This window comes from Lepus europaeus, chromosome 3 (assembly GCF_033115175.1).
Source record: "Lepus europaeus isolate LE1 chromosome 3, mLepTim1.pri, whole genome shotgun sequence".
NCBI classification, from domain to species: Eukaryota; Metazoa; Chordata; class Mammalia; order Lagomorpha; family Leporidae; genus Lepus; species Lepus europaeus.
In genome coordinates this window covers 130092255-130118186 of record NC_084829.1, presented here as the reverse complement: position 1 = coordinate 130118186, position 25932 = coordinate 130092255, and the positions used below count along the sequence as shown (strand labels likewise).

The following is a 25932-nucleotide window of genomic DNA, read 5'->3' as shown; positions in this document are numbered from 1 at the left end:
AGAGGGAAAGAAAGAGAACACTAAACTGAGAATCTTCCAGGTAGCATCCCATTTGGGCCATGGAACCATTCATATCTTGCTACAGAATCTGTTCTTTAGCATATGAACTAAAAAGAAATCCTCAAAATGACATAAAACAAGGACACTATTGTCAGCAGTTACACTGTTCCCTGGCAGAGAGAAAGTTAATAAGCCGAGAAGCCTATGTAGCCACTTAGGCAGCACAAGTACCTAAAAACTGTAGAGAAGAGAGACACACCACTAATTATACAGATGCAAAATCTACTCTGTAACTAGGAACCTCAATAGAAAGAGGAAATGCAAATGAGCAAGTTCTAAGCTAAATAAAAAAATCTAAAGTACCAAGTTCTCACTTAAATGTGAACCCCATACTTCTGTCAGAACAGATCCTGGCATATGTTGTCCGTGCTCCATCCACAAATGCTGTGTCACCCATATCCACACTTCTGCATTTGTCCAACCATAGACAATTCAATTCTATGTTAGATAATATGTTTACACAAACACCATAATGAAATGTGTATTAAAATAAAGTCTAGAAATTTCAAGTGGAGAAATTAAAGATATTTTAAAATCAAACTTACTTTTGCAAAAAAGACCAAAGTTGAGACTGTGGTAGGGAGTAAGCTGAAGTCTTTATACTTGAAGTCACATGAAGGGACAGCAAACTAACACCTACAGAGCAGCTACCTGTTTTTCTGATAGTGTTAACTGCAACATAACTACATTCAGTGGCTCAGGTATTGTTTATGGCTGCTTTTGCACCACAAAGCAAAACCTGAAATATCTACTATCTGGCCCATTACAGATAAAGTTTGCACATTGCTGACATAACAAATAATATTACACATACAACAAACACAAACCTGGTGGAGTGATTAGGGTTCGTCTATGTTCTTTACACCAACCAACTGGATGAATGTGTGGACTAGATGCTTCACACCTGCAGGTGAAACAAATTAAAAACTGTAGTGATCAGGATAGACACAATTACTAGGAAAAGTTTTTAAAAAAAGTTATTTAGAGACTTCCACAGAATTCCATTTACTATGATTTATTCTGGGGAAAAACTGCTAAACCAAAGGATTTTTCACTCTTCCAATATGTTAATATCAAGTAGATTTCTATTAGATTTAGATAAGAATCATATTCATTTGACACTATGCAGTTTTCTTTCTGCTATAAATTTTGTTGTACTCTGTACTTTCAAAAAAGGAAAAGTTACAAGACAACATCACTAAAATTCAGAATATCAGTTGATAAAGGTCATGTGGAAAAACAGACTGTGTATACAGAAAGTTAAATTATTTCAGTATCTCTGAAAGCAAATACAAAAAGAAGCTCCATCACTCAAAACCAACATGCGATTCCTGTTACCCATTAGAATGGCAGAGAGCAGGAACTGAGACAAAGTCTTTCTTTTCTTCACCTCTTTCTTCTTCTCCTGTCATCTTTACTATAGTCAAACAAGTATTTTTTTCAAAGGCCCTTAATCAATATGCACCTCTGGTACATCTGCTTCTTTGGTCCTTAAAACCACACTTGTTTTATGTCTTCCTCATCTCAATATGTGAAATGTTCCATGCGTTCAATAGCTTACTCAATCAAACATTGAGTGCTTATGATGTACCAGACACTTGGATGGTCCCCGATGACATGGCAGCAAATAAGACAAATATAAGCTCCTTAAGGCATAAGTGGCACTTACGTATAGTGGGAAGACATGAGAGATAAACACATAAAATGCAGACTCTGGTGATACAATGCTATGCGCACAAATGAAGAGAAGGAAAGGCATGGAGTGGGACAGTGCAAAAGCACTGCTGTACCTAGCCTTGTCCAGGCAGCCAGCAGATAAGGCAACATTTGAGCAAAGACCTGAAAGAACTGAAGACAGAACCCATCCACTCAACAATATGAAAGGAAACTATCCCAGGCAGAGGGGACACAAAGTACAAAGGCCACAAGGCAGAAATTGTGGAGGATGACATCAGGGGTGGGAAGAACAACTGAAGGAAGGAGAGCAGGAAATGAGGTCAGAAAGGGCCTTGAGCCCATGGTGAAGTCTTGGGACAGTCTCAGGGTAAAGGGGATATCACTGTGGAGGGTTTCAGGCAGAGGAGCCACATAACCTGATTACGTCTTAAATTAACTTCTCTGTTATATAGAAAAGAAATGACCTTGGGAGCAAGAGGACAGGTGGTCAGAGGCGACTGCCAGAGCTGATGATGCTGGCTGGTCAGAGTGAGCCATGAAGATAACAATAAGTGACTGTTTTAGAAAGACATTTTAAGAGTAAAATAAATGAGCAGACACTGGAACCCAGAGGATTTGCCGATAGATTTTATATCAGGTGGGAGCAAAGTGAAGCAGTCAAGAAGTTACAAGGGTTGGCACATGGGCCAGCAGGAGACCATGGCTACCATCTTTTGAGGTGGAAAAGACGGCAAACACAGTCTGACATTCCAAGTGAGCGAATGGCCCTGCTACTGATGTGTCTAACAGGTAAAGACGCCAAAGAGACAATGAGCCAAAATCTTCAGTTCAAGGTAAAAATACAAATTTGGGAGTCATCAGCGTTTGAGATGGTACTAACGCTGTGAGTAGAGCTCAGACTGTGTAGAGTGAAGCAGAGAACAGAAGAGGTAGAAGGCAAAGTGTATAAATTTAAGAGTAGCAAAAAACAAAGACCTTTCTTAGAAACGTTCCAAGTGATGAGATTAGCAAAGAGCCACTGCCTTCCAAACCAGCCCTTCCAAGGGCACAGCATAAATAGTCACATATAGTGAGTTAATGAAGCCAATAGTGCTGATTTTTCTCAGAACTAACTGCAGTAGAAAATAGCTTCGTCTTTATAGTAAATGACTTCTTTATTCACTTGTTATCTCATACCCCTTCATCAAACTACTATTTTTCTCTATATATTAGAGTGGCATTAGCACGTGTGGAGGGGCAGGGGATATGAGATTATATGAAAGGAAAAAAAGCATGGCTAGGTCAGTGCCAAGTTCTTTTGGTAACTGCCACATTTCTTAAAATACATTTTCTCATGGAAGATATTTTAATACATAATTCCTTATGATGCACTTTGTTATAAACTGCATAAACCAAACTTTACAGCTCTATGTTTGATTATCTTAATCTCTTCCTAAACAATAATTTTGGTTATGGATTACTACTAATGGTCTTTATTTTAGGGAAGGGTATTAATCATATACAATATCATGAAAAAAATGACATTAGTTTTATTTTTCCTTTCCTAATATAATACAGTAGTTTTTCTAATTATCTGCAGGACTCCTGTTGATTATTTTCAAGTGAGAATATTAAACACTACTAAGTTTTGATTTCTCTTTAAGTTGTAATCAAGAAAAATAATGTGGCTTATTGTGACAATTCATTCCTAAATTGTCTGAACCTAATAACATAAAGCTTTTAAAATATCTAAATACAACCCAAATCACCATTTGAAATGAACCTGGAGACCATCTCAATAAAGAAGACAAAAAATCCCTATTTTTATCTATTTTACATAGGAGGATACCTCAAAAATGCTCATAAAAAATGGAATTAGAAGTCTGAACTTATTTTGGTGCTAAGGATGTTTTGAAATTATGCATAGTTTTTTTTTTCATAATATACATCTCCACGTACTATGAACAAAATGTTTTTGCACCAAAATAAACCCTTATCATTAAATCTGTAAGTTTTTGAAGTACCCATTTATGTTCTCAAAGAGCAAACCACACTTCGTTCAAAAACTGGAAGGCTGTGAAATCCTTCCTGCTCCCACCGTGAAACAAGTCATCTCTTAGTCCCATCTAGTGTTCAAAATCAGAAATGTAACTGCAAAGAAATAGAATGAAGAACAACTAATGGTAAAAAGTTTGTCACGTCACTGATTACTGTGCCTCTCTTTCTTCAGAGTTTTCATATACATCACAGAAGTCATTTTCAAAAAATCATTTAATAGTTCATTTCATAAAAGTGCACATTATTCAAGACAGCTGCTAAGATCCAAATTAGACCTAAACTGGTAAGTCTTGAAAGGCTCAGAATCCAAAGAAATAATTTATGAAAAATCCATGTATATGATAGAAGGATCAAATGTACAGACCCAAAAGACCATTTCATGGAAACACAAAGAGGTTAAATGATTTCCCCAAGCCCTTGGGTTAAAAAAAAAAAAAAAAAAAAAAAGAATCCTGGTATTATCAGTGACAGCCAAAAAGCTAAACAAAAGTCATGCACCCAGGTTGGGTTCTGCAGATCTAGGCAGAGAGTCAAGGAGAACATTTCAAGACGCTGCCTTAAGGGAAATATCAAAGTCCTACATTTCAAGAAATAATGCTTCAGATTTGTTGAGGAAATACAGGACACTTGGCCTCTCCCACTTCCTAAACCCAGAGCACAGCTCTGCCAATTTATTAACCAATTCCCTCCTGCCCTGGCCCTGCCATCTGCTAACGTGCCATGGCCCTCATGGCTACGTGTTTTACTTTTTTTTTTTTTTTTTTAAGATTTAGTTATTTATTTGAAAGTCAGAGTTACACAAAGAGAGAAGGAGAGGCAGAGAGAGAGAGAGAGAGAGAGAGAGAGGTCTTCCATCCGCTGGTTCACTCCCCAACTGGCCACAATGGCTGGAGCTGTGCCATCCGAAGCCAGGAGCCAGGAGCTTCGTCCAGGTCTCCCACATGGGTACAGGGGCCCAAGGACTTGAGCCATCTTCCACTGCTTTCCCAGGCCATAGCAGAGAGCTAGATTGGAAATGGAGCAGCTGGGACTTGAACCGGCACCTACATGGGATGCCAACACTGCAGGCAGTGGCTTTACCCGCTATGCCACAGCTCTGGTCCCTGTGCTTTACTTCCGAAGCCCAGAGTTCCTTGGGCTGAGTCACCTGGGTCTCCCTCCCACCCTTAATTCACACTCCACAGTATCTGTGTTAAACAGTATTCATTTGCTTCCTACTTAGAGCCTTTCACCAACTCAGTGACTACTTGGAAAACATAAAGGCGATGCCATCACCCTGCTGGCAAATGTTCCTTTTCTTGCTTTCTTTCCTCCAGACTAGACAGATTAGAGCTTACAGCCCATCCTAAGAGACCTGGTGCCAACAAAACCCAGTCTCTGATAACTCTACTCCCTCCATCTGTAGTGGCCTCCTTCCTTCTGCCCATGGCTGTGTGTGCTGGGAACCCTTCCTGGAAGTCCACTCCCTCTCAAGCAATGATTCGCTTTTAACTTCACTGCCTCTATCTTGTCAGCTTTTGCATATTGGTTTCTGTTCCTTAAACTCTTCACAACTTCCTGATGAGGTAAGTATTATTATCAACCCCCTTTGCAAAGGGGGTAACTACAGCTTAGAAGATCTAAGGCATAAACTGGCTGCCATTCCCCAAAAATACCCTACCTAACCCCTGGCCCAAACATACCCAAGTGCTATCCTTGACCAGGAATTTCTCATCTAAGTCATCAGTTCCCTTCGTCCTTCTAGGTCCAGCTCAAATCCCTTCTCCCTGACAATGTTTCCTCCAGAACCATACTGTGAGTCTGACCCAGTCTTCCTTGTCATGAGCCACTGCAGAAAGCAAGTGGATGGTTCTGATAACCAACACCATCTGCCACCATCCACCCTAAAGCCAGGACAGTGGTGTCTGTGTTTCCTTCTGTAGATCATCAGCCTCCTGGGGCTGAAGTTCAGAACTGTCCAGGTCTAACCGATAGCCCCAGTGCTTCCCACATTTAATCAAGTAACGGCAAGCCTGCTAACTGTGACACCACTCCAAGAAACTGACAGCGTCGTGTCAACTTGTCAATATCATCTTATGGAGACTTCTGAAACTATTCTTACCCCAATTTATAAACAGAAAAGAGATCATCTCTAATAAAAATGTTTACAGTATAATCAGAGATAGCTGGGAAAAGGTCCCAGCCCAGGTTTGTTCTAGTCACTAATTTAACACTCTCCTTTTCATAGCATTATTCGTTGCTGATTTCTGCTCAGCCTCACATACTGGAATGGAACCAAAGGCATCTGATGTTGCAACCTCACTCATTTAAAGTCTTTCTATTTAGCAATAGGCGAACTCCTGTTTTGTCATGCCTTCCTGGAGGCTAAAAGGCAAGGTCACATGAAAATAACATTTCTAGGGGCCGGCATTGGGGTGTAGTGGGTGGAGCCACCACCTACAGTGCTGGCATCCATATGGTCTCTGGTTCGAGTCTTGGCTGCTCTACTTTCTGTCTGGTTCTCTGCTGTGGCCTGGGAGAACAGTGGAGGATGGCTCAAGTCCCTGGGCCCCTGCACCCGGGTGGGAGGCCCAGGGAAAGCTCCTGGCTCCTAATTTCAGATCAACACAGTTCCAGCCATTGTGGCCAGCTGTGGAGTGAACCAGCAGATGTGGGACCTCTCTCTGCCTCTCCTTCTCTCTGTGTAACTCTGACTTTCAAATAAATAAATAAATCTTAAAAAAAAAAAAAAAGAAAGAAAAGAAAAGAACATTTCTAAAAAGGAAGACTTCTTCCCAGTGCCCTGGGGAGACATGGAGAGAGGGTGATGTTTTCATTTCACAGGCTGTCCCCAAGCCCACATCTCCAGCAGGGATGGGGGAGGGGGCTGTACAGAGCTGGGAAGATGGTGCTCCCCCATGGCACTCACTTTCCCGGCTGAATCCTTACAGTTCTTTCTAGTTCCAAAATTCTGCGATATTTAGGAACTAAGTCTATGACCATTGAGGGGACAGAACAAAACAGTTACCAATGATCAGTAACGAAGTTCAGAGGAAACACACAAGTAAAGCAAATTTTATTCTAATATATCCTATTTTCTTTTCATAGAAAACCTATCTCAATCCTGCATCTATTTTGATCGCATTCCTCTTTAGATGGAAGAAATGTTTAATTGCAGCTAAATATATGGCACCCCAAAAGTATACAGACATATATGTGTTTTCAAATTCCCACCAATGTAAAAAGAGATATAGGGTGACAAGCTAATTCAAAGGAAAAAAAAAAATTCACTTTCAAATTACTTTAAAGTAAGAAAGGAAACCCAATCTATAACCTGAATCACATACCTAAGTAATTTATGCTGATAAAAACCCAAATTCAGAGATCAAAGAACATAATGTTCAGTGAAACTGGAGAAATTCAAGGACACAAGCAATTTTCAGTGTTCCCTAACTGCACGCTGAGGAAGAGAACGCACTGTTTCCTTTTTTTGACAATTAACAAAATAAGATTTCATGTCAACAGTTCCCAGTGTAAGTAATCCTGAAAGTCCACTCCAGCCTGTGAACAATTACAGCAGTTTATATGGCATAAAAGTGCTAAATCAGTCTTTTAAAAGATCAGTATTTTCCTGTGCTCCTCCTGCTTGTTTTGGCATTAAAAAAAAGTGTAACAAATTCTTCTAAACTTAATTTCCCCTCTCCCCAAGGACAGTGTTTTGAATGGCAATACATCTTAAGTCAAATAAGTAACTTATACTTTAAAATACTGTAGTACTTATGAGACCACAAAAATAGACTGATATTTGCCCATTTTGTTTAAGTCACACATACAACCATGGAATGGCTTTTCCATATTATTTTTTAATTCTGTAAAAAGCACATGCATCACATAACAGAAAAGCATTTTAAAAATATGAATAACATATTTCAAATTTTAATGCCTCCCTTCTTTTTAAACAATGTAAACAGAACTCAAATACCTAGGAATCCAATTACTGCTATTTCAACTGAATATTTAAATACATATTTATTAAAAGGTAATGTCAAGCTTTCTTAAAATTTAGCAGTATTTATATAAATTAATATTCACTTAATAACGCAACCTTAGCCATATTTAATTTCATTTCAAATGTTCTCTAGATAGAACTGAATACTTCAGAAATCTGTTTCACCAGAAAACTGAATTGTAGCAATCAATGAACATGGACTAGGTTTGGAAAATCCTTAGTTCAACTGTTTAATACAAATATGAAGGCTTTAATTATTTTATGATTATGTAATTTTATATCTTGCCTTTACCAGTTTATGCATTATATCTAAAAAAATCTAAGATTAAAAACATTATTCCTCAATTAATTTATTTGTATTCAGTTACTATGAATGGTTAAATTAGTTACTGGGAATGTACATACCAAGGAAGATTAGAATGAGTTCCTAAAAAGCTGATAAGAGACACTGAAGCTGAAGGGGAAAGTGTGGGACATGGGCTCACACATGTGTGTGATCTTGGGGATGTGGAGTGTGTAAATTTCACTTCCATGGTAGGAAGTCAACCAAAATCCATATCACAGGCTAGCATTAAAGGATGTTATTAAGAAATACATGCAATATGGAATAGGCAAAAAATTGAAAATCTGCAAGAGAAAACAGTGGGGCACATCATTGTTATTTCTTTGTTGTGAGTTTTGATTATTACAGTTTTTAAGCCATGTACCTGGTTTATTACATAAACATTATACTTTAAAAAGCACACATCACTGGAAAATGTCTCACCAATAGTCATAGCTCTCATCCCAGTTGTCAAAATGTACCAGGAAACGATTGTCCACCATATCTGTTACCGTGGCAACACAGATGAACGCAGGATTCTTTTTGTCTACAGCTTCAAGCTTCATTCCAACCCGGAAGCCTGATGGGATCACTGTCTATAGAAACATACAGATTCAATTAGAGATAAGCACACATTTGCTGACAGCAAGACCAGCACACACTCTGCTCCTTCTGCACAAAGGCCCAGCATCTACTGCTGTATTTATGTAAATTAAAAATTATGCCCCAGTTTCACTGCGCGGTCACTTTCCAACAAGCAGCAATAAAACAAAGTCCTCCTTCTACACCCATTTAACTATCTGAGTCTCAGAACTAAAATATACGCACATGCACAGGTGTTAACATAATTTTACCTTGTGTTTTGGCATCTTAAAAGACTGTACTAGTTAGGCAAGATTTACTCACCACTGATTTCACATTTTGACCTTTTCTTTGATTACAGATTTAACAATAAAAGTTATTTCAAACAAAATACGCAGTTAATCGAGTTAAAAATGTGCATGAGTCAATACAAATTCACCCCCCCTTTCTGAAAAGAACTCTCAGAAGAGTACTGAAAGTAGGTCATCTTCATACAGAGAAGGCTGCAACGCATTACAACTGTAACTTCACACTGCACGTACTTTTGAAATTCACAACAGTAGCAGCAGAACTAGCTGTAAGTAGGCAAATATGCAGCCATTCAGGAAGCTCACAGATTACCAGCCATCTGGGACACGAACAAAGGCAGTGAAAGTTCAGTAAGAGTGTGTGTCTGAGGTACAGTAATATATAAACATCCCTACATTCTTTTGTAAGGAAAAATATCTAAATCTCAAATTAATGTACCTGGTTATTAATTATGCAAATCACAATACGCAGTCATCTTTTCTAAAAATGTCTTCTGAGCAGAATAAAATATACAGGTATTATTCTAAGTATTTCAAGCAAAATAAATGTTCTCTGTCATTTTACTGTAATTGTACAGCTATCACTGCAAAAATGGAGACAGTCATTTATCTAAAAATGTTATGGTAAGTCTTGTGTGAATTGGAGGAGCAGGTACTAATGCTACACTGCAATTTTCAATGTACATTGAAGTCTAAAAATTACTTTCAGTGCTAAGACCCTAAGTATTTGAGTATTTTGGAGTGGACAAATCTAGAAACAGGAAAATAATCAAACACGGCGCCCACAGTTAAGTTTCATGCTAGCAATGAGCAGAATTTAATAGGCATGTTCAAGATAGTCAAGACTAGAATGAAGCTACCCTCAGAGAAGAAACCAGAGCACCAACAGCTGACTGCTAAGTTCTCACCTAAGTGATCCTCCTCCCTGCAGTAAGTCCCCACAGGGAGCATCCACAGTTCACATACCAGCAATTAAGCGTCCTTTCAATTAAGGTATTTTTAAAATAATAACATGCTCATTATCTCTATTAGTTGCACAGACACATAACACACTCCACTTCTCACATTCAACCTGGTTTGTGTTCAGTTTATGCAGAGAATGCTTCAGCTATTAGACTTATATTAACAATTAGATAATATCATTTCCCAAAGGGAAGGTTTTTGGAGGATGGGTGAGAAGGCTTTTCTCCACTGTTGGTATTTACTTCCATCTGGAAAGAACCCTATTAGTGAAACATCACTGCGTCTCTCCACCTTCTCACTGGCACTTGCCTGGTGAATCACAGAAGAGAAACCAGATACCTCTTGAGAGGCCCCTGAACTGCTGGGTGCATAGCTTTTACTCTGCTCCTAGAAGTCCAGTGCTCCCTGGGGTTGGGGAGTCAGGCAGGGAATCCCATTAATTGCAGGGCCCAGAATTAAGAAGCTGATTTATTCACAGACAGGACATGGATGGCCTACACCTCAGCCCTAATCAGTTGCAGTTGTGTATTCTGATTTGCCAGCTGCTTGTCCTCTGTTCCCTCCAATTAGGTCAGAGCTTGGAGAAAGAGGAGTTTAACCTGTCAAGGCCCTTTCAGAGATGCTAACAGAGGAACAGGTAATGAAAAGTAGGAATGCAGGTCCAGACACACATCCAGACTTTGCTTCTATTATGCTGCAAACAGAGCTGTAAGCTGCAGTGAAGGTACATCACAGTCTCTAGCAATCTCCTGTCTGTGAAGGAAACAGGGCTCGCTCTGGGAACACCATCTGACTAGCACTCCTAAGGAAATGATGAGAACAATAAAGAGCCCAATTTAATTTTTATGCAGCTTAGTTGTAAATTACACGTGGATATGGTACTATGTTCCCTCCTATCCAATAAAAAAGCAACTGTAATATGGCTATAAAGTAGAAATTTATTCACGGAGATCCTAAGTTAATTTTAAACTTTAATTAACATAAGAATACTCTATTTACCAAGGCAACAAAATTTATTATAGTTCCTTCCTATCACTTGGAATTTATCCTAGGAGATACTCAAAAATCACTTAAAAACTTGAGATCCTTCTCACCACACAGAAAAATCAACTCAGAGAAGACCTAATACTATGAAATTGCTAGAAAACAACATTTCAAGACATTGATGTAGGCAGCAAATTTTGAATAAGACCTCAAAAGCTTAGGCAATAAAATATTAGACAAAAAGGATTAAAATAAACTATTAAGTTTCTGTACAGTAAAGGAAAAAAATCAACAGGGAAAGAAGCAATCAACAGAGTGAAAATATTTGCAAGCTATCTACTTGACAAAGGATTTATATACAGTATACAAGGTACTCAAAAAACTCAACAACCAATCTAGTTAAGAAATGGTTTTACAAAGGAAATGAATTGACATTTTTCAATAGAAGAAATACAAGTACATGAAAAAATGGTCAATATCAATGGTCACCAGGGAAATACAAATCAAAACCTCAATGACATTATCACTTCACCTCTGTTAGAATGGCTATTATCAAAAAGTAACAAATGATGGTGAGTATGTAAAGAAAGGAGAATTCTTATAAACCACTATTGGTAGGAATGTAAATTAGTACAGACACTACAGTGCCAAAACACACCAGAAACAGAACTGCCATATGATCCTGCAACCTCATTACTGGATATATACCTAAAAGAAATGAAATCACTATATCAAAGTGATACCTGCATCACCATGTTTATTACAGAAATCACTATATCAAAGCAATATCTCATCACCATGATTACTGCAGGCTGATTCACAACAGCCAAAATACATAAGCAACCAAGGTGTCCATCACCAGATGAACTAATAAAAAAAATGTGGTGCATATTTCTGACAGATGAGAGGGGCTCCAAGGGTTTAATTAGAAAGTGACGACAAAGCAGGGGAAATTTTAATTACCCTGATGTAATCAGTACATGTACTGAAATGTCACACTGTACCCCATAAATATGTAAAATTATTGGCAACAAATTTTAATGGATTAAGAAGTAAATTTTAAAATAAAAATAAATAAAAAATATTTTCTTTGAAAGAAAAGGCATTTGAGATATACTTACTATATTCTGGTTTTCAAATAATGATTTAGGAGCAGCTTGAGCCTTGCATGTCTTAAGATAGGTCTGCCAATTAAATTCTTCTTCTTTATATCCTAAGGCAAGCACATATGAAAAGACTCAGTAAAATATCAAAATATTTTACACTTAGTTTTCCAGTCCCACTTTTATCTGTAACTCCAACATATCCAAATCAAGCAATTAAATAATTTCTTAAATAAAATTAATCCATAATTCATAATTATGGATTTTTAGATACAAGCTATTTATTTTCAACAAATTTTATTATTTTTTCAATTCTATTGCTTCTCGGCCTTTTGGCTAAGATCAAATGTAGTATTTATTTCAATTCTAAATGAATACTAATAGATATAAATAAAAAGAAAGAAAAAGGAAGCAAATACTTACTGTATCAGGTACAATTTTTTATCACCAGGGTATTTCCATGAGTATTTAGGTAGAAATCTTTGGCAGTATAGACTAGTGATCGGAGTAGTCAAATTCTTTATTTTTGCCTAGGCTACTCTATTTTGGGAGATTAACTTATAGGAACAAGTGGGGGGTAGAAAGATAGTAATAAAACAGGTAAAACTGTTGACTTACCAATACAAAAATGACTACTTGAGGTTTATGAAATAAAGATATATTGGTAAATTGCAATAAGGGAAATGTTCTTGCCTCAATTTTTACATTTCATTAGAGACAACCTTTCCTTAAAATTGAGCACTTTATCTGCTAACGTGCTCTCTCTTCGATAAATTCTAGAATAGCTAATAATAACCACATATGCCAGAAAAATTTATGCAAAGGCCAAAGTTTCTTCTTGGCCCTCATCTTTTCTATGTGTTTTGTTTAGCCTTTCAGCTCTCTGAAAATACCATTCTGCCATTAATTTTTTCCACTTAAAACCAAGGGCTGACTTGTCCACTGATGAATAGCCCTAAGAGAGGCCAAAAATATCAAACTAGTTGTCTGAATTTTTTTTACATCAAGTAAAAAATAATAATTGCAATAGTTCAGAAAGAAAGGAATATGACATTATTAAACTAATTAGGGATAGACAAAAATGATGGCTGTTATTCTTGGTACTTTATGAACATGAAATAGGCAAAATCATTGGCAAACTGTAACATGTAGAACTCAATCAAGAGAGAACAGTAATTGCTATTAGTACAACTCCCACCTAAGCCAACTGTTAGTGCTATAACCTCCTAGCCAGTCTCCTAAATTTTAAGATCTGTAAGGTCAAGGCATAATTTCTCATGGTTTTCTCTACAAAGAAATATTAGCAAATAAACAGTTGTGTAAATTAGCTAAAACTCATTTTTCAAATCAGTTTCTTCAAGTATGTAGATGTATGTGCATATGTAAGTATATACATCATATATACATATACATATATATGATGTATATATGATATATATATATGTGTGTGTATATATATATTCTATATAATAGAAATCTGAAGGTAAGAGTTGTGTGTTGTCAAAGTTACGTGTCACACAGTGCTACTTTACATGTGAATCAGTATACAGACATAGGTTATTCTCAAGCTCAATTTGACTTTCATTTGTTTCACTTTAGTAAATGTGTATTTCAATCTGAAAAATAAGCTTGAATTTGGGCACTGCAAAATTACCATGAACTTTACATTCTTAAAAATTCTAAATTAGTGTGTAAGAAAATGAGATTTTAATGGATATAAAACACACCACAGATGGGGCTGGTGCTGTGGCGTAGCAGGTAAAGCCACTGCCTGCAGTGCCGGCATCCCATATGGGCGCCAGTTCAAGAGCTGGCTGCTCTACTTCCAATCCAGCTCTGCTATGGCCTGGGAAAGCAGTAGAAGATGACCCAGGTCCCTGGGCCCCTGCACCCCCATGGGAAGACTCGGAGGAAGCTCTGGCTCCTGGCTTCAGATCGGCGCAGCTCTGGCCATTGCAGCCGGTTGGGGAGTGAACCAGGGATGGAAGACCTCTCTCTCTCTCTCTCTCTCTCTGCCTCTCCTTCTCTCTCTGTGTGACTTTGACTTTTAAATAAATAAATAAGTCTTAAAAAAAAAAAACACAGAAAGTGACCACACCTTTTGGAGGATGGAGTTTATGGCCAGTTTTCTCACACCAGCCAACGGGGTGAAGATCTAGGGCATCTGCATTTACCCAGAAGTCGTAACAGTCAGAGTAACCATCAAAGTGAAGCTTTATTCGGTATCCACAAACCTGAAATAAGCAAGGCAGGTCGAGTAATTAAACAAAGCAAAAGAACAAAACCAGAATATTTGTGTACATAGCACAAAAATGCATTAGCATGGATATCAGGAACAACACAGCCTGTGTGAATCAAACCATCCTCCTACAAAGAAACAGAAACAAAAAACAAATGACAAAACCCAAAGGCAAGGGCCATTCTGGGAAGATCTGAGCTGTGTTCTGGCAACATCTGCAGCTGCGCTAGCAGCACATGGATACAGGGTGAAGAGCAGTTTCCTACAAACACATATCCAATCTCTTTTTCCTATACTGCCCAGCACCTGTCACCAAGGCAAGCTGGCATGGAAGCAGACAGCCCAACACGCGCACCCAGCCCCAGCAGGGCCCCCGAGTGGATGTTCTTCTGCCTTACACTAAATGCTGCAGACTACTGCAGGCGCAGACTCCGAAAGAAGTCACCCGATTCTCCTCTCTACCAGCGGCTGGGCGGGTGCTGTGGTGTAGTAGTTTAAGCCTCCACCTGTGGCGCTGGCATCCCATATGGGCACTGGTTCATGTCCCGGTGGCTCCAGTTGCTCCTCTTTCAATCCAGTTCTCTATTAATCACTTGGGAAAGCAGTGGAGGATGGCCCAAGTGCTTGGGCCCCTGCACCCACATAGGAGACCTGGAAGAAGCTCCTGGCTCCTGGCTTTGGGTCAGGCCAGCTCTGGCTGTTGCAGCCATTTGAGGAGTGAACCAGCAGATTGTCTGTAACTCTGCCTCTCAAATAAATAAATAAATCTTAAAAAAACAAAAAAGAAAGAAAGAAAGGAAAGTCTCTCTCACTGCATACTTAGAAGAGACAGACTGCCAGTTAGGAACTCGCGTTACGTCTCCCGTGTGGTACAACTGCCCCTAGGGCCACACTTGGACATTCTGAGTTTCAAAGTCCTGAGTTGGGTCACGCTCTGCTCTTAAGGTCGAGCTTCTCAGCCTTCCTCCCACTGGCGGAGGGAGATGTAGCAAGTAGATCCACAAACACCAGATGTCAGACCACCCCAGAAACACTGGTCCTGAAGATGCCTGCATCATAAGCTTGAGACCAGAGTGCAGAGCCAGAGCACTTAATACCAAAGTGATGGGCAGCTGTATAGTGACTGCCATGTAAAGATCTCCAAAACACTGTTCAAATGGCAGAAAAAATTAGGATGAGTCAGTTTATGAGACAGTTATAAATGTGGGAGTCCACGTGTATACTTCTGTATATATATATATATATATATATATATATATATATATGTGTGTGTGTGTGTGTGTGTAAATATACAAGCATATGCATACCTTTATGAACACACCTAAACGTGCATGTATTTATGTAAATGCATGGTAAAAGAAAAGTCTGAAAGACAATCTGCCAAAACAGTGATTTCTTCTATTAGCATTCTTAAACTAGGATGCACTGGTATATTACATATATAAAATCTACAGCTAGGCTGGACTCTCCCCTCCCAAGAGAGTCTCCACATTACTGAGACTGGGATCCCTGGGAAAGAGAATCTCTAAGGAAGGGCAGTGGCTGTGCCCACCTGCACATCCACTCCACAGCAAAGGTGGGCTCAAGAGCTTCTTCCCCACCCGGCCTTGCGCCCCACAGTGTCTGGATGATGCCTCCGAGCTCCACCTGTTGATTTAGAGCTCACAGAGCCCTGTGGTCCCCATGCTCTGTGCTCTCAGCCCACCTCAGCTCTCTCCATAGTCTCTTCACTGCACCTCACAGCCTCAATCTCCCACACCCTTCCCCTCACACACAAGGACCACCTTTGCTTGCCTCTCTCATGCCTTTCCTGATCCATCATCTCATAGTCCCGTGGAAGGGTTATAGCCTAACACCAGCCTGAGCTCCTTCCTCCACTCTGCCCCCGAGGCTCGTGCCAGTGGGCTGTGCCACCTCTCCCCTCACACCAGGTGGGCCCTGCCCTCTCGGAGTTCTCATCCCGGGCTGTCTGCTCACTCCCCTAGAGGCTCCTCCAAGCCCTGGCCTCTGGGCTCCCTTCATCTCCTTTCCTCACACAGCCCGTCCACAGATCTAGTCCCCATCAGAAACTGCTCTGCCCCTCAACTCTTAGCTTAGAAGATGCACAAGCTGAAACACTGCTCGGTACCCCAGACAGGTATACATGGATCACATGGTCATTAAGCAGCTTTCAATAAAATAAAGGGAAAGAGTTTCTGAGCCCACTCAGTCCTGTGAAGACATCTCCTGTTCTTCCAGCTCACTAATCCTGTCACCCAGTACACTTCTTTCCAATCGCAATGAGAACTCCAGGACTTTCTCTCTAGCAGCCCCGTCAACCCAAACCTTCCTCTCCCAAAATCACTTAAAACATTTTCCTGCCAATATTTTTAAATGTTTGCGCTGATGTCCTACTAAAACATTTTCCTGGCAAATGTCCATCATTTCAACTATCCACCTCATCTACATCTATGCAAAGGTACTATACAATATTCATGGAGGGGCTGCTGTTGTGGCACAGATTAAGCTGGCAAACCCTAGCAGAGTGCCCAATCAAGTTCCAGCTGCTCCATGTCCAGTCCAGCTCCCTGCTAATGCACCTGGGAAGGCAGCAGAAGATGGCCCAAGACTTTGGGCCCGGCAGCCATATGGGAGACCAGGATGGAGTTCCTGGCTCCTAGCTTTGGCCTGGTCCAGACATCGCTGTTACAGCCATTCAGGGAGTGAACCAGAGGATGGAAGATTTCTCTCACATGTGCTCTCTCTGTTACTTGGCCTTGCAAATAAATCAATAAATCTTTTATTAAAAGAAATTCATGGGAAACAGAATCAAAAGAGTAGATTATTCTGTTGCAAAAAATTTTGAAATCTATGCATAGTTTCTCATAAAACAAATTTCCATGAACTTTTTAAACACCTTTGCATGCAATGGATTTCAGATTTTTCCATGCCAAAATAAACTTCTCTTTTATTTCCATTTTCCATGAACATTGTGAAGAGCCCTTGTACCTGGTCTAGTGAATGGTGCTAGCAAAGAAAAAATTATATAGAAGTGATCTTCATTATCCATGCATTGCATATTTACAAAGTCACTTGCTTGCTAAAATTTATTTTTAACCCCAAAATAATATCCTGGTGTTTGCGAAGATGCACATGCAGAGTGACAAAACATCTGAGCTGTCCAAGGCACATGTTCTCAGCTGAGGTTGACAGGGCGTCAGCCTGCCTTCTTGTTTCAGCTCTCATGCCGAGAAGAAATGTCTTCTGGGTGGTGTATTTAGTGCCACATTTTCCACCATTCTGTCCTTTTCCTTAGAGATTTGCTGTTTAAAATGGCCCCCAAGTACAGTGCCCCAGTGCTGCCTCGTGTACCTAAGCAGCAGAAGCTGTGATGTGTGTGTTAGGCATGACTGGGAGTGCTGTCAGTTCTGAGTTCCTTGCTAATAAACATACACTAAATGGGGAATATCTAAATAGAGAGGTACACAAAATGAGGTTATACATTCACCAATCTGCAAACATACTGTGAGTGGAGGCTCATGGGAACCAAAACTTGTATTTCGCCTAGCACTATAATGACCTCAAATAACAAAGTGGACTAAGCAGACTAAACTGTGCCTGAATGCTGGCTCTCCCTGCTGTTCAGCCCTCCTCCCAGCCTGCAGAACACCCTACTCAAATCCTCTTCCTTCTCTTTCTGCATCCAATCCCACTACCTCCATTCCTTACCCTAGAACAATGACTTGTCTTCCATATCAAGGATGTTCCCTCAAATGTCTGCCTCCAAACAGACAAGCTTGCATGTATCCATGTTTTGGATGCTTGGATATCCAAGGCTTCCATGTATTCAAACCTTCCCCTAGCCTTCCTGTTATAATGTAAGAACAGACTCCATCCCAACCACTGCCCACCCAGGAAAGCCTTGGGCTTCCTCTCTGCCTGACTCCCATCTTCTCCCACTCCCTCTTTATCAATTATCTGCTCTCTCATCAAACTTTCAGTACTCGACTCCCTGGTGGCTTCTTAAAATCCAACACTTTATAGTCTCTTCCCATTCACTGTAATTGTCATTGTCCAGCTATCGTATTATTGTGTTGAGCAAAAGCCAAGCGTCTTATAAATTCAGTAAGAAACTGAAAGAAGACATTGATAGTGAAAATTAGTTCACATGACCATCTCATGCTTTTTGGGGAAATTTTGAAAAGATACACACAATACACTTGGCTCAAGGAAGTAAGGCTGTTATAGGAGGAAACAAACTAAAACTGAAATGCTCTCAGCAATGTACTGAGTTATAATAACTGATTTGGTCATTTTTTTCCTGAAAATTTTCAAGAGATAATTCCAGATTTTTTTTTTTTAAAAGTGAATATTCGCTAATCTGTTCCTATAATTAAGGAATACGGTAAGGCAAAGGCTATGGAGTCAGATATCCAGACTGGGATCAAATGCTAGTTCTAGTGCTTCAAAGCTGTGTGGCCTTGAATCCAACACTTCACCTCTCTGGGCCTCAGTGCTCTCATGTTCAGAACAGGGGTAAAAAAAACCCTTGACTTGCAGAGGACAGGATTCCTACAAAGATTACATGAGATGGGGCACACGAAACACTAAGTACCACGACTGGATTGAAGGAAGCACTCTACCAATGGCAGTTTTACCACTATTGCAACCCTATACTCATCATTCTGTTTTGAAAGTCAAAATGAGGCAAAGCTTACCTCAGCCACAGTGAGGACACAGTACACAGATTGATGCTCAGGGTCCACACCTTCCAACTTCATGCCAACTTTGAATCCATTTTTGTTATATGGGAAGGACTGATACTAAAATGCAAAACGACAGATGCTTTAGTATCTATCCAGAAGGCCTCATCAAAAACGTGAATAATCACCACTCGTAAAATTCAGTTTCACCAAATATACAAATAACTTCCCCAGATCCAAAAGAAAATAATCAATGAATAATTGGAAAATGGACAAAGGTTATAAATGGGCCACAGGAAGGAAAATTTAACGCTCCTGAACTTTATTATGAAAAGATGCTCAACCTTACTCATGACAAGTCACGCAAAGTAATATTAAACCAAAATACATTTCACCTGTCAAGATATAAAGATCAAACAGCTTGATTACACTGCTGGTAAGGCACTAGGAAAACAGACACGTGCATGCATCACTAATAGGAATGAAAACTAGAATAACCTCTAGCAATGTCATGATATCTATTTAAAAACATTCTCTTCAACTCAGCAATTCTTATTCTAGGAAATCAGCTAACACAGATAATCACACACATGCAAAATGACAGTGTGTAAGAATATTCACTAAAATGTATAAGAAGAGATTTTTTTAAAAATATATGCGGATGTCAATCAATAGGGAGCAACTTAAATTATTATGAAACAGACCAAATGAAATACTATGCATTAGTATAAAATAATGATGAATGGAATTCCAAACTATCAAGCGAAATAAAAATGCAGTCCAAAAAGGGATGACATATGCATCATTTGGTTTAAGACAGGGATGGGAGGATTTGTACATAGACAAGTATGTTGCTTACAGAGGTAACACACAATTTTCCAGGAAGGGTAATGCAAGAACAGGTAACCTTTGTCAGAGACAAACCTGGTGCTTTGGGAGACAGGGCTAATAGGAATATGCTTTACATTCTTTCAGAACTTTTACAGTTTGAATCACATGAATGTTTTATTGATTCAAGTAATAGCTGAATTTAAATGTTTTTTGAAAAATGTGAAAAAATCTATGCTGTAAGGGACCAAAGTCATAGAAAATAATTAGACACAACAAGTTAATATGTAATTAACAAGTTCATATGTTTAAATTAAATATCCTTCATGTAGATATAACCATCCTAACATTCACTATTCATCATTTTGTAAGAATTCCTATGTTCACACATAGATAAAATATATCTGTAGTGGACTAACTACTCACCATGATTAAATATTAAATAATTTAAATCAAAGGTTGGGAGGCTACAGCCTATGAGTGAAATCTGGCCCATCAGTAGGTTTGGTAAATACAGCTGTACTGGACGCAGCCATGTCCACTCATTTACGTTTTATCTGTGGCTGACATCACAAGAACTAAGGGACGTTGTTGCAGCAGGGCCCAGAGCCCTGGGAAGGCTGGAACATGTACTGTCTACTCCTTCGCAGAAGAAGGTCCCTGACCCTCATTTTCATCCAGGGCAGCAGCTCCTACCCAGAATTACACCTGGCATCTGTATTTTTAACTGATTTAAGTCATCTATAATAAAATATTTTTATTTTCACCAACATGAGCATAATACAGTAATTCATTTTTAAATATTTTGTTGTGATAGTACATAAATCTCCCAAAGCCATGCTGTTGACATGACATTTCACACCAGCTTTTCTTCATGATTAGTTTTTTTGCAATAATTAGAGGCCTTGTTCAAAATCATGAGTGAAAGCTTAGCGAGCATTGAGAGAAAAAAGCCTGTGCGTGGGCGAGTGCTCCGGAGTAGCACTGGAGAAGGTGGGCACCCAACAGTGCTAACTGCTCCTGGGGATGCCCTCCCCTGACACACGTGAAAAACAGAAGGTTAGGGAAGTTAATCTTAAGTCACATTTCCTAAAGAGAACATGAAAATGACAATGCTAGCTCTGAACAGTGCTCTGGCTCCTCTGCCATCACCCGCAACATTTCTGACATGGCCAATACCTCCTTGAACAGCTTCGCTGGCACTGCCACAGCTTTCTCCTCCTCCAGGTAGGATGCCCAGCACCAAGCCTTCTTTCCTTTAGGAGGCAAACCTGAGAGGCAAGGGGAACTCAGTGATACAATTTCCAACTCAGTGATGTACTTAGCAAGTTCTCACTTCCATGACTACTACTATGCCTAGCTTTTCCTGTGGCTGGTATCTCTGGCTTCTTTTCTGTCTCCTCCTCCCCCCTAAAAAAAAAAAATTCAAAAGCTAAGATGTGAACTATGGTATATATCCAGTTAGGAGGGTAGAAGAAATAAGAAGGTAGAGAAAATGAAAAGACACAGCAGGAGCCAAAATACAGCAATCCCATGAAAACTTCAGGAAGTGATAGCTCTAGAGATGAATATCAGAGAACTGAGAAGGGGACCAGCACTGGGTGCTCAGGGAATGGCTTCTAACGTCCAAGAGAAAGAAAAAAAGACAATGGAGCAAGAGTCAGGTTTTCAGGTGTAAAAGGCATACCTAAGTGGTAAAAATAGGGAGGCAGGCATTCATATCAATTTTATCCTGGATTAATTTGACAAAAAAATTGGCTATGAGGGAAAGACTAGAATAGCTATAGTATCAACATGAGGGGAAAGGTATTTTGAGGATGAGATTAGCATAGGAGTGGAGCCACAAAGAGAAAAAACATACTAAGGGTGGTGGGTGGGTGTGCTGGGGGGGCGACTGAGGGCTCAAGGTCCTGGAGGTGCCAGGGGCCTGGAATTTCATCCAGAGGAGAGATTAAAGGGAAGGGAAAGAAAGGTTTGGAGCAACAAGACATTCTGAGGCAGAGAACAAGGGAACAGAGGAATTTACTCCCTCTGTAGCCACCTCTGAAAAGACATAAAAGCAAGGCTGCAGGATTGAGCAAGAGGAAACACAGGTTGAATATCCCTTATCCAAAATGCTTGAGGCCAGAGGAGTTTCAGATTCCAGAGCTTTTCAGATTTCAGAATATCTGCAGAGGCTTTACCCTAGCACTCAACAAGTTTTGGATCTTGGATGTGCAACCTGTATTTCTAGCTTGCAACAAGGAAGTAACAGAACAAGGCTGTGCAAGCAGGAGCACTGGGCTCGGGGCACTGACCTGCAGGATTGCATAGGTCAAGAGTCAGGCAGCGCCAAGCAGAGGGATGTGGCAAACCACAGGCTTAAAGCCTTGGGCAAGACACCGAGGCATCTATGGAAAAGACCAAGGCCCACCCCCAACAGAGGGACTAAGTCATCAGCCAAATAATCAAGGAGGGGCCTGAGAAGAAAATGCTGTCTGACAACAAAAGGAAAAAAAAAGTGCCACATCAGGAAGTTGTACTTTGAGAGGGAATGTTAAAAACCTACAACGAGGGCCAGTATCATGGCACAGCAGGTTAAGCCACTGCTTGTGATGCCGGCATCCCACATCAGAGCTATTCCACTTCTGATCCAGCTTCCAGCTAATGCACCTGAGAAGGCAGCATATGACGGTCCAAATGCTTGGGCTCCTGCCAACCATGCAGGAGACCAGGATGGAGCTCTTGGCTCTTGGCTTCAGCCTGGCCCAGTCCTGGCTGTTGAAGAACCAGTGGACAGAAGATCTTGCTCCTTCTCTCTCTTAATCTCTTCCTCTCTCTGTCACTCTGCCTTTCATGTAAATAAGTAAATATATTTTTTAAAAATCTGAAATCTTGGAAAATGAACAGAATGGGATAAAGGCACAGAAGCAGGAACCAGTGACCTGACAGAAAAATAGATGTTCTCATGCTTACTCTGAAACACTTGAAAGTTACTAATTTTCAGTTTTTTCTTATTTCCTCTAAACCTTAACTTTTCTTGACAAAACTGAATCAAAGGAAAAACTCAAAGCAGTACCTTAACTGCCAGAATGTGTGTTACAATAAAGACTAAACCTATGTGAGCTAGTCTCCCTTTCATCAAGTTCCAAGCAAGAGTTTTCATCAGCTCACCCTGCTTCAAGACAGCTGGATCACCTCGTCTTTTCCTGCGGGCCCTCTGCGAACCCCTCAGGATTCTTCCATCTTGTTTGTTCTCCTACAGGCAAGAAAGGAAAATTAGGACCTTGAAAGTTCACGAAACTGGCAGCAATGAAACGTTCGAGAGCTGTCAGTAAGCATTTTTTGCTGTTGCTCCTTCCTTCAATTACATTCCATAACTGTTAAGGAAAGTAAGACTACAGTTCATTTCAGAACTGTGTTGCTTTTGGCCTGAGGTCATTACAATCTGAACACACTTCCAAGAATTACGCTCTTGAAAGAACAGGGACACTGCTCCCTCCTCCTGGAAACTCAGTCTGGTCTTCCTCTTGCTCAGTCTCCTCCCCACTCTGCTGTATCTGGTCCCTGCCCTGGGTTTCCAAGGTCACCTGTACACCAAATACTCCCAGCAGGCATCTCCAGCTCCCTCTCGCTGACTCTATGGGTGTGCACACTACCCGCACCCCTTGGCCCGTGGGAGCCTCAATCAGACAGCTAATCCACATCTCAAATTCATGACAGCGAAGGGCCTCAATTCTCTGTTCCATCCTTCTTTCCTATTCCCAGTAAGTGGCATGATTGGCCAATGGTTCAATTAAAAAATGTGAGCCACCCTTGATTCTTCTCTCCCTCACACATGCTAACAAGCCTACCTCGAACATCCATCCCAAATGCAATGACTCCCACCTTATCCAGCCTACAGGGCCCATCCACTGCAATGCACTCCCCATTGGTTTCCCTGATCCACTCTTGCTCTCCTACAGTCATTTTAAAACATAAATCTGATGAACACATTCCTTTGTCTCCACTTAGAATGACATCTCCTTCTACTTGGAATACAAGAAAACTCATCACTGTGTTACCAGAAGGCTCTATGTGGCCTCTGCAGTTTCACCTGACTCCATTCCCATTAGCCCACAATACACAACTACCCTGGCTCTTTCTAATTTGCTCAAATGCAACATGCTGAACATGTTGCAACTTCAGGAACTTTTCCTCAGTTCTACGCCCAGCAGACTCCTCTCCCTCAACCTCTCCCAGAGCTGGCTCCTCATTGCTCAGATGACACTGTCCATGCCCACTTCCGTGGAAGGCTTCCCTGATGCCCCAACTCAAATCAGCCAGCCAATCCCAAAGCCCTATTTTAATTCTCATTATAGCATTTCTCACTAGTGGTTCTTTGTCTTGTTCATTCTGCATGTGTATCATACACTCCCTTAACAAGAGCACAATGCCTCTAAGAGGAGTAACCCAGTCCTCTTATTCATCCTGTAAGTCCCAGCACTTAAGAGTGTCTGGCATGTAACAGTTGCTCAGTATTAATCTTAAGCAAAATGCTTCAATACCTTAAAGTTCTCTTATCACAAAAATCAGAGTAAATAAGATATACTTTAGGGACAGGATATTTGTGTTTTACTTAGCACATTCTGAATGATTGTTCCCCAATCTACCTAATACTTATGTGCATTTTTCTACCCACTCACATAGTTTTATGAGGTCTGTCTGCAATTTACCAAAATGAGATTAGCATTTTGCTGTCAAGAGGAATTTGAGATTCATTTACAAAATGGAAAGTTGTTACCTTTCATGCCTGCAGTAAATTCCAGAACATCCCACTTCTCACCTGAGGGAAGGGTACCATACTATTGGTTAACCCCATTGGGAGATGAGGTCAATGAGGCACAGAGAAGCTAAGTCACTTGCTGACAGTAACATGTAGTCCTGCAACCAGCATCTGAACTCAAGTAACAAGCTCCAGAGCAGTGCTGTGACCATGGATACTACCCGTGCTCCCTGGCAGTTGCTAAGAGATACGAACCATCTCATCATCTCTGTCTTCTCCTTCCTCCTTGGCATCAGCTTTCAGAGACAATTTTGGTTTTTTCTTCCGACTGCACTTGGGATCTTCTTCCTCGTTGTCTTCTCCCATGTCCCTTTCTTCTTTCTGTTCTCTGTTGTGTTTATAACCCCAAAATAGTGACAGGAAACAATACCTATCAAACATCTACATGTTGATTATCACTGCAAAAAATTACTTTAAAAAATCACACGCCAAGGGAAAAATATTTTATCACCAAGCAGAACTATCACATATAAAGAACAGGGTATCATATATGTAAGAACATTAAAACCATGACTACAGAATTGGGTACTTTAAAAAGTTCATGGCTGGCACTGTGGCTCACTTGGCTAATCCTCTGCCTGCGGAGCCGGCACACCGGGTTCTAGTCCCGGTTGGGGCGCCAGATTCTGTCCCGGTTGCTCTTCTTCCAGTCCAGCTCTCTGCTGTGGCCCGGGAAGACAGTGGAGGATGGCCCAAGTGCTTGGCCTCTGCACCCGCATGGGAGACCAGGAGGAAGCACCTGGCTCTTGGCTTTGGATTGGTGCAGCGCGCTGGCCGTGCCGGCCATTTGAGGGGTGAACCAATGGAAGGAAGACCTTTCTCTCTATCTCTCTCTCTCTCACTGTCTAACTCTGCCTATCAAAAAAAAAAAAAAAAAAGGTAATGAACAATGGAATTAAAAGATAAGTGCATATTGGTGTGAAACTTTTGAAATCCATGCATAGTTTTTCATAGTCTGCATTTTCTATGAACTTTTGAAGAGTCTTCTTATGTATGGATTTCAAAAACTTTCTGCACTAAAATAAACTTATTGTCTAGTTCCACTTTCAATGGACTTTTTGAAGTATCCATATATGATATATGAAGTACTCATATGTTATAGGGTAGAAGGTGAAAATTACCTTACATATTAATTATTAATTTCAAAAGGGGACAGGCAATACTTATATCTGTTAAACAGATTCTAACAAGTTTATAATTATTTGTCTCCAAGGGTGCAATTCATACTGATTAAAGAATTGATTATTTAAAGATATTTGTCTCATGGGGCCATACTGTGGCACAGTGGGTAAAGCTGCCACTTTCAGTGCCAGCATCGCATTTGGATGCCAGTTTGAGACCTGGCTGCTCCACTT

The 25932-nt window shown here is 40.2% G+C and overlaps 1 protein-coding gene across 7 annotated transcripts in view; it reads right to left on the bottom strand.

Annotated features, from left to right (window-relative positions):
• Positions 1-25932, bottom strand: part of L3MBTL3 (L3MBTL histone methyl-lysine binding protein 3) — a 145679-nt gene that overhangs the window by 80692 nt on the left and 39055 nt on the right. For all 7 annotated transcript variants that reach the window (XM_062186748.1, XM_062186754.1, XM_062186750.1 and 4 more), the window contains 8 exons: positions 24773-24905; positions 22927-23011; positions 20953-21044; positions 18961-19065; positions 14123-14258; positions 12043-12134; positions 8529-8680; positions 888-964 (listed from right to left, as the gene is read on the bottom strand). In XM_062186748.1, the coding sequence (XP_062042732.1) occupies positions 888-964; positions 8529-8680; positions 12043-12134; positions 14123-14258; positions 18961-19065; positions 20953-21044; positions 22927-23011; positions 24773-24905 (872 nt within the window). The remainder of the gene's footprint in view (positions 1-887; positions 965-8528; positions 8681-12042; positions 12135-14122; positions 14259-18960; positions 19066-20952; positions 21045-22926; positions 23012-24772; positions 24906-25932) is intronic.